General features: G+C 44.9%; 1 protein-coding gene across 1 annotated transcript in view; it reads left to right on the top strand.

The window, feature by feature from the left end:
- Positions 1–352: 352 nt before the first annotated feature.
- ITPKA (inositol-trisphosphate 3-kinase A) overlaps positions 353–15,395 on the top strand; it is a gene marked incomplete at its 5' end in the record, with an annotated part of 34,995 nt that continues 19,952 nt past the window's right edge. Inside the window, one exon of the mRNA XM_084288033.1 lies at positions 353–856. Coding sequence (XP_084144159.1) covers positions 353–856 — 504 coding nt within the window. The remainder of the gene's footprint in view (positions 857–15,395) is intronic.

Below are 15,395 nucleotides of genomic sequence, written 5' to 3'. Positions count from 1 at the left end.
GCGCCTGAGGGAAAGCGAAAGCAAAAGGGCGGAGGCGAGGGGAGGCGGCGAAGGGCCGGGAAGGCGAAGAGGCAAGGCAGGGGGCGGGCGGGGGCTCCCCGCCGCGGGGCTCGGCTCGGCGGGGCCGGGCTCGCTCCTCCCCTCGGCGCCGAGGCGGAGCGGGGCGGCGGCTCCGCGCCCCCATGGCCCTGGCGGCGGGGCAGCGGGCGCGGTAGCTGGGCTGCGGCTGCCTCGGAGCTGCCCAGGGAGGGCGGGCTGGACATGAGCCTCGCCGCCGGGCTCCGAGCGGCGGCCGGCGACTGAGCGAGCGACAAAGAAGTTTCTCCGGCGGCGGCGGCAGCGGCGCTCCCTCATGCACGCCCCCGGCCGCCCGCCCTGGGGCGCTGCCCGGCCGGCGGCCGGCGCCGAGCGGGCCATGGAGCCCCGAGCGGGGCTGCACGGCAGCCCGGAGCTGAGCCTGGCCCCGCGGCTGAGCGTTGGGGAGCTGCGCTCCCTCTTCGAGGCTCGCTGCGCCGCCGTGGCCGCCGCCGCCGCCCGGCAGCTGCCCGACCCGGCCAAGAGGGGCTGCCGGCCCCCCAACGGGGTGCTGCCGCCCGTCATCCCCCGCCTCACCGTCACCCCCGAGGAGGGCGAGGAGGCGCAGGGCAGCCCCAAGGCGCCGCCGTCGCACGCGGAGAGCGGCTGGCTGAGGACGGACAGCTCGCTGCACCTGCAGTCCCGCCGCCTTTCCACCTCCTCGCTCTCCTCCACGGGCTCCTCGTCCCTCCTCGAGGACTCCGAGGACGACGTGCTGAGCGACACGGAGGGCAGGAGCCAGGGCATCGTGCACCTGGAGCACGGCGAGGAGCACAACCAGGTAGGGACGCCGACCCGCCGGGGGGCTCTGTAGCTGGGAACAACGGGGGCGGCAGCACGCACCGGAAAAAAAGAAAGAAAGAAGGACAGAAAAACTCGAGAAAAGGCTTCTGAGCCGCGCTCTGCGTGCGGGGCTTGCCCACGAGTGCCGGCTGCCTGGGGGTCGCCAGGCAGCCCCCCGTTGCAGTGAGGCTTGTGCCTCAGCTGGGGTGAAACTGCTGTTTGCTCGTCCACACAAACTGCGGGAAACTTCTGTCTTGAGCTGGTAGCAGCGCACCGCACCGTGCAGCTTGCTGCTCGTATTTTTAAAATGCTTCTGTGCGTTGGCCCTTCTAAAACCTCTTCAGGTGTGTTGTATTTCCTGTGAAACTGTGCTTGCTGTCCCAAGAATTCTTGGGGGCGTTGTTTTGCTCGTGGGTAGGGTGTTTTTTTTTTCTTTTTTTTTTTTTTTCTTAGTTCCCCCAGTCTATTTTGTTAGATCTTCAAAATAACATTTTTTCCAGGCATTTACCAGCAGGTATTTCTTTTTTGTCTCTTCCAATCCTGGAGTCTGTGGCTGTCAGTTTTTGAGCTGCTTCTTGCTGTGAGCATGACAGGAGATGGGGAGGAGCTTGGAATGGGTAGAATGCATGCTTTTGTCCATTCTGGCAGTAACACATTCTTCTCAGTAAATCCCCTCTGTAATTTGGCAGCTTTCATCCATGAAGTGAGCTTTTAAAGGCATCTACTTAGCTGTTTTTTTTTGTGATCATTAACATATATCTGCCTGACTCCCTGTAATGTGTTCCTTGGGGTTTTGTAAATGAAATACATTGCTTTAGCAAATTCCCCCTCCTACATTTATTGAGAACATAACTTAAATTGTTGTTCTGCTGCCAACTCATTGGCACTGAATTGTTTTCAAGCAGAACATATGTTTTGAAAGAAATATGTATAAGCAAGAAGTAATGCTAGTTGTAGGTGATACCTCCAGCTGGACTTTTCTCAGGGTAATTGTGGGTTTACTACTTTAGAGGACACATAGTACAGAAGCTAAAATGCTGTGCGCAATATTGGTTTTGTTTGCATCAACTTGTGGCCTGGTTTGGGGGAAAAAAGTTTTGTACTTTGTTATATTGCGTTCCAAGAAGCCTGTAATAATACTACTTAATTTGTACTTTCTATCCTGAGATAGAAAGTGGTGTATAGAGGGAAGCAATCACTACTCTCACTGTTTTCCTTTCTTTTCTGAACTATGTACTGTGCAAGTGGGGATTTTGTGAAAGTAGCAGAAGAATAGAAATTGAAGATGGAAAAGGGCTGTTGGATCCTTTGACTCAACATCCCTGCTGTTGCAGTGGGCGAGTGGGTGGGATAATGAACTCTGTGGAGGTAAAGCTGTGAGGCGTATGCGTGGTAAGTAGGGAGCAAGAATTTACTGATAACATTAGCAATGCAGAGAACTTTGGGATGGCATTGTAGCTCCTGTTCACAGACAAGTTAGCACAAAGCAAAAACCATTCTTCAGGTGAGAAACCGTGCTGCCTTCAATGTTTTGCTTTTGCACCTTGGAGTACATTAATATTGTATGCAATATTGAATCTGAAGTTATTTATTAGAACTGTTTCTTTCCCTCCAGTCTGACCTGTGTAAGTGGATGTGAAAAACATCACTTTCTTTTACATTTTAGGAAGTTTCTAGGCACTGTGCAAAGTCGATAAAGGCTCTGTTCACCTTTTAATTACAAGAAAAAGAAATAAAAAAAAAAAAAACACACAAAGCTTTACAAATGATTTATACACAAATAAGAATACATGTAGTCATGTTATGAAAGTTTTCAACTCTGAGAGAACATCCTATTCATTTAGGTGCATGGGGAGAACTTTGGGCATTGAGAACTTCAATAGTATTATGAGAATTCAATCTTTTTATAAAGCTTTTTGCAGGTTTCCCAAATTCTGTGCAGCTTTGGTATTCTTTAATGTTTCATTAATTAAGTAGGTACTCACTCACCTGGTAAAATGTTTTCAGCAGTCGAGTTAACTTCCCACACCTGTGGGTGGCTGGGATAAGCTGTCTACCAGGTGCCTGCGTTCTGCTGGCCATTAGTTATCTCATTGCCACTTGTGCAGCAAGGTGGCAAGCCAGAGCTGGGGCTTGTATCTAGGACTCTAAAATGGCAGCACTAAGCATCAACAAGTTATGACATTGCCTAATAAATAAAATGAGCCAGGTCTTTCATCTGCTTGGTGCATGCTTGTGTAGTTCATCCCTCCTTTCCTTGCTGCATTACCCACAGAGAGCTTGGATCCTGGGAATCTGTACTTTTCCCTTTGGCACTGTGTGCTGCCCTCCATCTCAAGTGACTGCCCCCGGGCTCGTTGGTACCTGGAGGTGACCAGGACAGGCTTGTTCTTTTGGTACTGGGCAATACTCTGATACTAGCCAGCCCCAGTTGTCCAGTCTTTACAGATGCTGTTTCTTTACTGAAACATAGCATGCCAAGCAGAAGTGTGAGCCTTGAATCTCTGTGGGTTCAACTTTACAGGATGTTATCTTTTCTGCTAATTAATCTTGAGGCAGGATGAGTAGGTCCCTGTGGTGTGAATGGAAGGCTTTAGGCTCAAGGCAGACATGTACATATGAAAATAACTAGAAATTTTAGGATAACTTGAGGAATATTTTTGTATTTTGAAGGTAGTATTTAGAGGTAAACATGCATGTTTGATTCATATTTATTGGTTTAGCGTGCGTATTTTAGAAAACGAAGGTTCATTTTCAGAGCGGAACACAGACATTAGAGATTTTCTGCATGAAATTGAAATCAGAAGTGGAACGAACTTGGTGTTCCCTAATTCATGGGAAATTGTTGCATTTTGAAGCTTCTCTCGTATTAGAATTTCCTCAGACTTTTCTTTGGAAAAGTTAGGATTATGGAGCCTGGTACCTCACAACTAAGCTCTGACCAGGGCTCACAGGACTGCTGGACTGTCAAGCCTACCAGGCTCCCCAGTGCCTAGCAGGAACCTTGGAAACTTGCCCAGGTCTTCCACTGTGGGAGCAGAAGTTCTGATAGTGTTCCTGTTATCAGGGCTTCAAGGCTGCCATCTGCAGACGCAGGAACTTGAGACCTAAGCTGAGGAAGGCCCTCCCAGGCTGCTCAGCTAGAGGCCTCTCTCATTGACCTAGAGGTCAAAACCCAGTTGGGTCTTCAAAAGTTTGCACTTCCCCTGTGGGCCCAAGTGAAACACAGAAGACTGTGGAGCTGTCACTGCACACAGGGCTTGCTGCCCAGGAGCCACCAGGCCTTAAATGCTGCGGCAGTAAGCCTCACGGTGCTGTGCCCGCTGTGCGCCTTGGAAAACTGCTCTGCCTGGCAGCGCGCTGGGCCGGCAGGCGGTTGTTCAGTTAAATGATTCATGGAGCCTTCTGGCGTGGACGAGTTGGCACATCGTGACAGCATTAAATTGTGTTTTGTTGCTGAGCGCGGTACGTGGGTATGTCCCTGGAGTGCTGGGGCCCTTGCTGAGGTAGCGAAGCCGTGGGGCTGGTGGCTGACAGTTATGGTATAGCTCCAGCCTGGAGCTGCAGGGACAAAGCACTGTTTGCGTCTAGGCAGGCCCACGGCTGAGAGAAAGTTGGTGGGTAAGCGTTTCACTTCTTCATCACAAATTCCACGCTTTGTTTTGTGATAATTCATAGCAGCTTTGGAAACTGAGTTGCCCTGGCTGTCCCGGAGGAAGGCCCCTCCAACAACCAACAGCTAGAAGTGTGAGAGAAGCCTGATCTGTTGCTACCCTGTGAGCTGAACTTGTGCTTCTGTGGAAACCAGTTGCTTGTGTTGGTGTACATGTAATTTGTAACATCATATCCAGAGCTTCACAAATCTTGGTGGTTAACTTAAAAAATATTGGTTATTTTTTTAAGTAACAAATCAATGGGACAGATTTTACCCTATGACAAGAGTTCACGTTCCTGCCTTTTCTTGTGTTTAGATGGGAAGTGTGCTTTTTCTGCCGCTGCTTCACACCATCTGGAAAGTGTATATACGCAGTTGAATCTGTCAGTGAAAGCCCCCTTGGTCCATTTATAGTAATGGAGAAGAGTGCAAGAGATGTATTTTTGTCTTCATTATGTGAGCGAGCAATTTTAAGAACTATGCAAGTCTGGTTAGCGCCTTCTTTGCTGGGACAGAGAGACTTTAAAAAGTGGTTTTCACAGAGGATAAACAGCATGATAATGTACAGCAGCCTCTTGTCCCCTTGATTTGGAGAATATTTATTTGGCATTTTTCTATCTAGTAAATAACATACTCATTCTCATAACTGTGACCCGTCGTTGCAAATTCCTAGATCAGTAACCATGAGAACGGCTGACAGCTCGCTGGAGAAAAAGCAGTTCAGTTCTTGCACGCAATGATACCAGTCCAGAAACTTTGGGGGATAGCCATTAGGAATGCTTCTTTGCTTTTACCTATCTTCTTGCTATTATTCTTCATAACACCAAGCACCTTAAAATGGACAAACATATAGACACATTCACATAATAAATACGGCCTGAAAGTTTCAAGTATTTCAGCTCAGGGGTGGATTATGTAAGCTAATGCAGTGGAATAGGACTGTTATTTTTAAATGAAGAATGGGAATGAAGGGATGACATAAGTAAGACTGTTAATGGGTTTTTAGCCCACTTTCAAAGGAAAGAAAGCTTGTGTAATCACTCTATCAATTTAATTTTAACAACTTCAGTAGATTTCAGCCAAATCTGACAGTGGGATAGGCATCCCAAAGTTTTCTTCAAAAGGTCTTTAAAATTTCACAAAAATCAGTCTCTGAGAGGGGGAGATGAAGTCCCAGGCAAGTTCACACCTTTTCTTCTTGGGGGAGAAGGTGAAGCATGAGTTCAGCAGGGGGCTTCTGTTTCACTTGTTAACCAGTGAATTGACCTGTGCATGCTGGCCAGGTGATCTGTGCTTACAGGCTGCAGCAGGTAATTAGTGCCTCTTGTCCTGAGGGTAATCAGGAGAAAGTATGGGAGGGCCCACACAATGCTGTGGGCTGGTGAGGTTAGGAAATGTAGAAAACACAAGGGCAGCTGAGGGATCGGGATCAAAAGGTAAGGGAATTGTGGGGAGATATGGAAACGTGAGAGGGATGGAAAGGTTCCTGGCACAAGTGTATAAGGAAGGGACAGTGACAATTTGTTGTTAATTTGAGAAGTGTGCAGGACTGTAGGATACAAGTCCAGCACAGATCAGGACTTGTTGTTGCTGCTTGTGGATCAACTGCTTTTAATAGAATATCTTTTTGTGTGTGTGTGTTTTTTTTTTTTTTTAAAGCTGAATTAGAATGATATCATTCTTACTGAAATGTTCCTGTTATACACTGAACAAACACGAGGTGAACAGCGGTAGGTGTTTCCATGTCACTCAGTTACTGGGTCACAACTCTGAATTGGGAGCATTCTCCTAATTTGAGGATGGCTTGTTCACCACTGTACACTCAGCTGGTGGAGTGTATCCAAACACCAGCAGTGTCACTTTTAGCAGTGACTGTTTATTAGTAATGTGGCCTCTCATCTAGAAGGAAATGAGCTAGGTCTTAGTCAAGTTAGTTGTGAGAGAGGCAATTAGCTAAATGTCTTATCAGATAAGACTTTCTCACCCGCGATACATTTGAAATAATGACTTACAGGTTACAAGATTGTTCTCTCTTGAATCAAGTCCCCCCTGATACTTGTCATTTTTCATATCTTAAGTGACATGTTGCTTGGGCGTACAGTTTAAAATTGGAAGAGCTGTATTAGATTATTTTTTTTTTGTTGTTATGGACCTGTTGGATTAAGTATACTGTAGAAGTTTCTCCTTTCTCTGTATGTGCTCTTCTACTGTTGAAACCTCCTTGCAGTGCTTACTGCACCTGGAAAGCAGGAAACTAAGTAATGATGACTCCTCATCATCAGGTGATGTGCTTGTATTTAAAGAGGGCACGCTTAAGCAGATTTTTCCCAGGCTATCGTCAGCTCAGCAGAGTTGAAGATTTATTTGTGAAAACCCATGCCAACCTGAAAAGGGATAAGGGTAGGAGCTGGGGCAATAGTTGGGGAATTTAGCATGTCTATGTATATTTTTGGATTCTGGCATTCTTAACCTGTTAGAATTGTTTGATGAAGCTGAACTCCTTATTTATTGAACAGGTGATAAATGCAACAGGTATCACAGACAAAAAAAAAAAACCCTCTCAACTCGCATCTAACGTTTATTATAAATAGAATGCATTAAAGTGAATCAGTTTTATTAAATTGTCACGGTGTGGTGCAGTTCAATACAGCTAATATTTCTGGAAGCTAAGAATGCACATTATATTTATGCATAGTAGATTGTTTAGGAGTGACTGAGAGAAGAACTGAGGTTCATCAGACACCTCATTTTGTGGTTATTGTCTATAAATTGAGATAGCAGAAAAGGTAATAATACTATTCTCGCAAGCAAAAAGTGATCTCATATACAGCACCAGTAGAATCACTGTCTCTCTTCTACTTCCTCTGTCAGTGTCGTTTTTTGCAGAGGAAGCTGAAGCAGAAAGAATCGACTTGTCAGTCCTTGTTAATTTGGATCTTGCATGGTGTAGGTTTAGATTTTGTTTTTGAAGTGCTCCTCTAAGCCTTTTCTACTAACAGAGTTTCTTCTAAAACTCTCATGAGTTAGGTGTGATGGCATTGTCTGTCCATAGTGTAGCACACCTTGGGGAAGACTGCATAAAAAAAGTAGAAGTTGTACAGAATTAAGTGATGCAGACTAAAATCAGTAGGGAAAGCACTGGGAAGGAGGAGAGGTGACCCGTTCACCTGGCATCAGACTAGCAAACACAGTGGCGTATTGTTTCCAGTGCTTAACTGATTCTTTTCTGTCAGTAACGGAGGGTGCTTTGGGGGATAGCACATAACAGTGTTCGGTTGTTTTTACATCTATAAACTGAATTTCCCCCAAGGAATGAAATTTTCCGTTCTGAAACATGAAGCAGCAAGACCGAGAGTAGAGAAACCCACCCTGCACCTATCAGGCCTGGCTACAGTTGCCTGTTGCCAAACTTTCCATTCCCTGGGAAGATTGGGATGAAGTTAGCCAGACCAATTGGCAGCTCATTTGAAGCAATGTCACAGACCTGGCACAATCCATATTCGGAGCCTGGGACAGAATCTCCACGCCAGTTGGTGACTGTAGGAAGCATGACACAGATGCTGCTTTGTGGGAGCTTGGCTTTAACCCAGAATCCAGGAACACTCCTTATCTACAGGCTGAAATATCCAAGTAAGGTGGCGCAGTGAATGCAAACTCCTTAAGCTGTTTACCCGAGCCCACTGGTACCACCTTTATTTCACTCACGTTCAGCTTTAATCTGCTTCCTCGGCCTTCATCATCCATACTTGAACCACTGTGATAACAGAGGCGTGGTCAGTGGAGATAAAGACTGGGGATAGATGTGTGGTACGTCTGTGTGTAACCGGCACTGCAGTCTGTATGAATCATCGGTCCACCTGAGGATTTACCTGCTGGACAGGAAGTGGGGATGTAGCAGAACTGTGTGAGTAAGAAAGTCTTAGCTCACTTGTGCTGAGTGATGTGTCAAAGGAGAATGCAAACTACTGTAGTGCTGATATGTCTTTCATGTGATAACGGGTATCTCCTGCTAAATTATATCGAATGTTCATAGAAAGAAAATGTTTTTGTTTTCTAGTGTTGGTAAGAAATCACCATTCATCATTGGTAAAGCTGCTTCTGTTCTCTGGTCTCTGCCACGTCCTGGCATAAAATGACCCAGCCTTAGCTGTAGCTGCCTTTGTTACTCTGAGCTACAGCAGACAACACAGTTTTCTGTCTTAGCTCTTTTTCAAGCAGCTCCATATAGCTGAGAACACTGCAGTGGTTCCTCAGTCATGTTCAGTGTGGACAGCATGTTGTACCTGTGCTCTACTTTATGCTTGCTTCCAGTGGTGGAGTGCTGAATCAAATGTGGGTTTCTAGTTCTCCTCTTCGAAGTGCTTGAGCACCTCAAAGTCTATGCAGGGTACAAAAGTGATTGATGGAGCTCAGCAGTGAAGAGTGCAGTCAGCCACCCCACTCTTCAGACACACTGGAGCTTGAGCAGGCTCAGTTGTGCACAAGGCAGCTGTGTCCAAGGCTTGCTCAATACCAGGGGGCCATCTCACAAAGATCCTCTCCAAGCACAGCCCTCCTGTGAGAGCCCAAGGCTCAAGCACATGAAACGCAGCAGTCATCTCCAGCGCTCTGTGCAGCGCGCATTTCAGAAAGGAAGTGAGGATGAAACACTACTGTCACATGCCAACACCTTCCACTATTCAAAGACGTTCAGATGCAGGATTACATTTGCACTGGAACCTTAATGTTTTGTAAATGCAAAATTGAATACTCAAAAATTATTATTATTTTTTTAAGGAATTTATCCTCTTCATGTCAACTCTGTATAATTTGTTGTACATTGATGGATAAGTCTTTAACTACAGAACAACATACAGTAGTTACCATTCATTCAGTGTAAATGCACTATTCCCAACTCTACAAAAAGCATTTTTAAAATTTTTGTCCTCATTGTAAGCAAAAACTGCCATTTTTACTTCATTTATTGGAAATCTACTGGAAAAGCAGTTAATGAGTTTGTGTGGTACTTTACCACATTACTCCATCACTGCAGTAACAGAGTGCTTTTGAAATTTTAATGAATTTATTTTCACAATCTGTTACACAAGCTACTTTAGTCATATCTTTTGGGGGAAAACACTGGAGAAAATATTGTTAATGTGAAAAGCGTCCACTAATTTTGAAAGCCTAGTTTCAGTTGTTTTTTTCTGCTAATACCTAACACTATATACACTGCTGTTTCACAGTGCTGACCAGTGTTGTAGAGGAGCTCTCATTAACTTTTGTTGCAGGCACAAACATCCAGTTTTTCTGCTAATAAGACCCATAGTCTCGAGTTGGGCAATGGAGAAATACGGTTAGTGATTATGGTGAAAGTCTGCATAAATAACCTGCCTAGTCTCTTACAGGGGCACTGTAAAGCGAGCAGTTCTCCTGATAGGCATTCAGCTATGTTAAATCAGGAAGTTGGTCTTTCTGTCCTGTGATCTTCTGCCTGACTTGTTGCATACCTATCTGTGAAGAAACTGAAATCCTGTAACATGTGGCTTCACTGTGCAACCATAGCTTGTCCTTTGAGTTGTGCTGAGATATAAAAGAGCTGCTTATTAGTTGAGAGTCATGCATTGTGTGCATCAGGAACTGTACCTGCTTGTAACTAAAGACTGCAGGATGTTGTTATGCCCAGACTGCAGTCACTTTAATTCTTCTATTTCATATACCTGTTCCTGTCCTGTAGCTACCATAATGTTTATCTCCCTCATCTTCAAAGTTTTGCTCTCAGCTAGCTCATGTTTGAATCCTGTAGCGACCTGCCACAGTGTCTGCCCATAAGCTAGGTCACTTGAAGGCATGAGAGGATGACTCCTCGTGCTACATGTTCAGTGAATCTCTGAAGATTTTTGGCAGAGGTGATGATTTTCAGACCATCTGAATATGCTTGAGTAGTGGAAGGCACTGGCACGTGACAGTTTCATCCTCACTTCCTTTCTGAAATGCGCGCTGCACAGAGCGCTGGAGATGACTGCTGCGTTTCATGTGCTTGAGCCTTGGGCTCTCACAGGAGGGCTGTGCTTGGAGAGGATCTTTGTGAGATGGCCCCCTGGTATTGGGCAAGCCTTGGACACAGCTGCCTTGTGCACAACTGAGCCTGCTCAAGCTCCAGTGTGTCTGAAGAGTGGGGTGGCTGACTGCACTCTTCACAGCTGAGCTCCATCAATCCTTTGTGTGTGCTGTGCCCACAACCTTCTCAGAATGTAACTTGTACAGTTTCGTGTCTACTGCAAATGAAGCTGAGTTTCTTACAGTTTCACAAATTCAGTCAGGTTAACTTTGGCTTTTCCCATGGCTTGTTCCTGCTTTGAATGCTTTCTTCCTGCTAGACTTCAGGCTCCTGCCTCAAAATTAAAGGATAAAAGGATTTTCAGAGGATTCGTCAGAGATTTTGTAGTGTGATTTTCAAATAGTATCATTTTCTAGCCTTGGAAACAGTTGAACTCTTTGTTGGAAATGTTCAGTCTGAAGCAAAAAAAATAATGTTGCCCTTCTTTGATGTGAATAACTTAGAGCAATTCTCTGCAGAATGAGACATGCAGAAGCAGAGAGACTACTTGTACATTGCTGCTGTACTGGCTGTACAGGAAATCTGGGGTTTGAGACCCTGATCTTCTGAAAGAGGCAGAGCTAGAGTAAGAGTTAAAAGGTGGTCTCTGTGCGCTTCTCCTTCTCTGTATGGTTACATGCATGATGCAGTGACAGGATAAAATCTGTGTGAACAGCGTTCGTGCATGCAGATTGGCTGTTTATTATCTCTTTGTGGGGTTTGAGTGGGTTGTTGGCTAAGTGCGCTTGACCTGAATGTTCTAATCACGATAAGCTCTGCTTGCTGTGGGCTCCTTCCTCAGCCTTTCTCACCCATGCGAGTTCTGCAGGAACAGCAACACCATCTCCAGAAAGGGTCAGCTTTGTTCAGAGGAGAATGTAATCTGAGGAAACTGGAAACCTTCCTACGCTCCAGCTTTCACTTCTCATAGCGCAAAATGCTGAGTGTTGGAATTTTGGGCTGATAATTGAGTATAGTTTGTATTGTCTCGCGCTGTGGAGTTCAGATAAGGAACTTCATTGCCTTCCTTGTCCTTGTTTCAGGCCAGATCGTACCGTTCTGGTGAAGGTCCTGTAAGAGGGGATTAAGGCGGGGATTCCTGACTTCTAGGTGCTTTTGCCTATCACTAGCTTGTGATGCCACCGTGACTCTCAAAGACTCTCAGTAGGAAATTTATTAAGCCATATTTTAAGTACATTAGGAAGAACTATCTCTGGAGTTCTTTGCTGTGATGATCTGCATGGATTTCAGTACTCATCAGGCCCCTCTAGCAGTTTCATAGCTTGTTTTCCAAAAGTTCAGAGCAAGACCAGAGAGAACATGTGACTGACTTGCTTCAGCAATGAGATCAGGGAGGGAGGAAGTCCTGTGCTATCATCTCACAGCACTGTGCTTGTTCGTTAGTATGCCAGCGGTCTACAAATGCTTTTCCAGCAGTAGGAATGGCTGACGTCCCAACCATGGTCTCTCATTCCAAATGTAAAACTGTAATGACAGTAAAATTAATGATGTTTTTTACACTTCTGTTCATCCATGGGGATTTTCTGCATTATCTCTAGAAATGTGTCTTCTCCCAGTGCCATAAGTCTGTCTTGATCTCAGTCCTCTGACTGTGTAGATGGCAGTCCTGTCGGAGACGAAGGATGGCTGTGGAATGAATGTAGCACAGACGCCAATTCTTTTTACGTTGCATTCCTCAAGAAAAACAGCAGACAGGGCAAAAAAATCAGACTGCTTGTGAAGTAAGTTTTTCTGCATGGTCTGTCCCCATGCACACTACAAGCAATAAAGCACAAGCAAATTATATTTCAAATGTTGTTCGTCTTGTCGTTGTCTGCTGAGCCCTGGTGTACTGATGTTGGTCACTTTTGGGTTCTGCTGTCTATGTCCAATCTGGCACAGAAGCTGCTGCTGCTTCCATATTTCAGGAGGCTGGTGTAGGTGGTTGTGCAAGATGGAGGAGTATGGCTTGCGGTTCTGTTGCTAGGATCCAACAGCATGAAATTCTTAAGCTCATGGGTTGGTTTTTGTCTCTTTTACTGTAAGGTAAAAGTTTTGGTAGATAAATGGTCTATGTATAAGCTACACCCTGTTTATTTTTAGTTGGGTTAGCTTCTTAATAATTGGCAATTGATGTTTGTGCTTCTAAAGAAGGTGGGATCTCCAGGATCTTGATTGTAAATGCATTTGTTTACCTTCAGGGCAGAGGAAACACACTCTGTACAACACACTGACTATTGTTCAGACACCCACAACTCTTCAGGATGGCAGATGCCTTATTTCAGTCTTAGTTGAGTCACTCCTGCTTATGTAAGGGCTGAATTTGACTCTCTTTCTTAAGGCTACGTTATGGAAATGAAAATTTTAAATAATCCCTTTTCTGCTGGGACTACCTGCTTCTGATATGGAGGAGGAATTCAACTTGCCTTGTGCTACTCCATTACCAGAAATTCTTTTTTGATCCTGTAGCTTTGCTCAAGGTGAAGTCATCCTCTTCCCCAGATTTCTTACATAGCTCCCAGTGACTTGAGGCAGTAAGAGTTCTGCTAATCTAAGGCTTGCTCCAAAAACAAACAACTATCTTGTGACCCAGAAGGCCCACTTGCTCCTCTGAGGAAGGTGGAGGCTCCCCATTTTCATCTAATTCTGTGTTTCTGCATCATTGTCACGTTCTGCTTGCGGGCTCCCATGTCATCAGGGACAATGGCCTCACTTGTGTTCTCATGCACACCCAAATACAAGTGTGTGTTTTTTGTTTGTTTGCTTAAAAAAAGTATTAAAATAAAATCCTTTCAACACAGTGGTTTGGAATAATCTCACAGTTACAATGTTAAAGCTCAGAGTTATTAAAGTGGTTGCTGAAGGATGTGGCTTTCCCCTAGGTAAATACCACACCCCGCTAAATAACAGTGCCCTATCGCCTGTTGACACTTGCATTCCATTCCAAAGGGTGGGCCTTATTTGAACAGTGGAGTCTGCGATAGGCGAAGCAGTAACTGTTTATGCTGCTTTAGAGGAAAATGGAAGTGTGGGTTTGGAGGCGACAAAGGAGGAGAGGAAAGGCAGAGTACTGGACTTTGTCTTGTGATAGATTAGAAGAGCAGATGGTAAACTGTTACCAGTGCGTCTGATCTGTTTTTTACATGACGTATTTTTAGACTCTAATATTGCTTTTCACTTAACACTGTACAGCTTCTTGAGTACTTGCATGTCTTACTTGAGTGCCTATAATGTAATTTACAAGCACTAATTACTTAAATTGTTCAGCAGTGTTCTGAAATATAGCTGTTGGCGCCTGCAGTGGCAAGAACTGGAGCAGGGAAAGGGCTTGTGTCTGCAGCAAGATCCTATACTGAAACGGTGGAGTTTCCTCAGTTCTTCTGCAAATAAAAAAATAAAAAATAAATGCTCGTCAGTAACATCCTTCTATGTATGTGCATGCATATGAGTTCAGAAACTTGCTTTGCAGACAGGTCTTGATGTGAGAGGTGTAATGTTTTTGTAGTGAATGCTTCAGTACTTCTTAAGACACGGATCTAAAGCACAGAAAAGGATCAGGTAGCTTTATTCATGACTCTGTAGAATATCAATATCTTGTGACCACTGATGAACCTTCTTGGTGCCTGTGACTAAGGACTCCTTTTGGAGTGCTGCAGCTCACTGGCACTGGGATCAGCCCAGTTCTATCTTGGTGGCAGGTGACCCCTGTGAGTTACAGGTATTTGTCAAGTTTGAGAACAGCCTTCAACAAGGGAAACTGACTGATAGCCCTCTTCAGATATCTCACTGGAACGTCGTATTTTTGTTGCAAATTAAAGCCACTTGCATCCTTTCCAGTAGATAAGGAGAATAATTGACTGTCCTTGTGCTTTCTTTTCTTTCCGACGGGGAAAAAAATGTATTATGGCACAATAGTCTTGCATTGTTAGGGTTAGAACCTGTAAGTATCACTCATATCATTAAGGCAGAATCTCAAAGGTATGTGGGATACAGCTTCTGTGTCCCATATGTGAGGATATACCATGGTGTGGTAACCTCTCAAGAAGTGTTCACTAACCCAAGCTGCTAGGGATAGGAAGAGAGGAATCTTTGACCAGTTAATAGAAGACAGTTTTGCAATTTCTGTCTGATAGCAGTGGTTTGTGACTGGTGTGTTAGTGGCAAATGGGGAAGTATAATAAAGGATGTCTTTTTCTCTATCTGTTCAGACTAGAGATTCTCCTGTTGCCACTGAATCACTGGGGTGATAAACTGGTAGTAAGCTTAGGCTGGCAGGCTGGAGCTGCGTGTCTAGGTTACAGCCTGCACCACCATAGCAAATAAGATGAAGTGCACGCTCAGCTTCCTTCCCAAGTGCCTGGAGCTCACTCAGGGGAGATTAGCTCCTTGAAGTTATTTCCTGGCGTGTTGCCGGAACGTAGTCTTACTTGATGTTACGCAGAAACCACACCTGATTGAAAGGGGTTGGCACTACTCGTAGTACATTGGGATTTGAGGTCATACGCAGTTCAGAAATGACACTTCTGTGGCTTGACAAATTGTGCTCGTGTCTTAGGCTGGACATCTTTTTTGGCCTGTGTATGGAGAAGTGTGAATGTGTTCGTGTTTTAAGTATTCTAAGCAGGATGAATGTTTGGGAACTGGTAATTGTGTCCTCCCTGGTAGGATGTTAGGCTCATTTTCTTTCATTTAAAGAGTGTGGTCTTTCTAGATGTCCCTGTCTCATGACTGCTGATGTCAATCAGTGACCCACAACAAGCAGGGGATTAACAGAGGATGGTCAAAGATCTCTAAAATTGCCAA

The sequence above is a fragment of the Netta rufina genome, assembly GCF_964035555.1.
Source record: "Netta rufina genome assembly, chromosome: 5".
NCBI lineage: Eukaryota > Metazoa > Chordata > Aves > Anseriformes > Anatidae > Netta > Netta rufina.
Note: the sequence above shows the minus strand (reverse complement) of the source record. Positions and strands in the feature narration are given on the sequence as shown.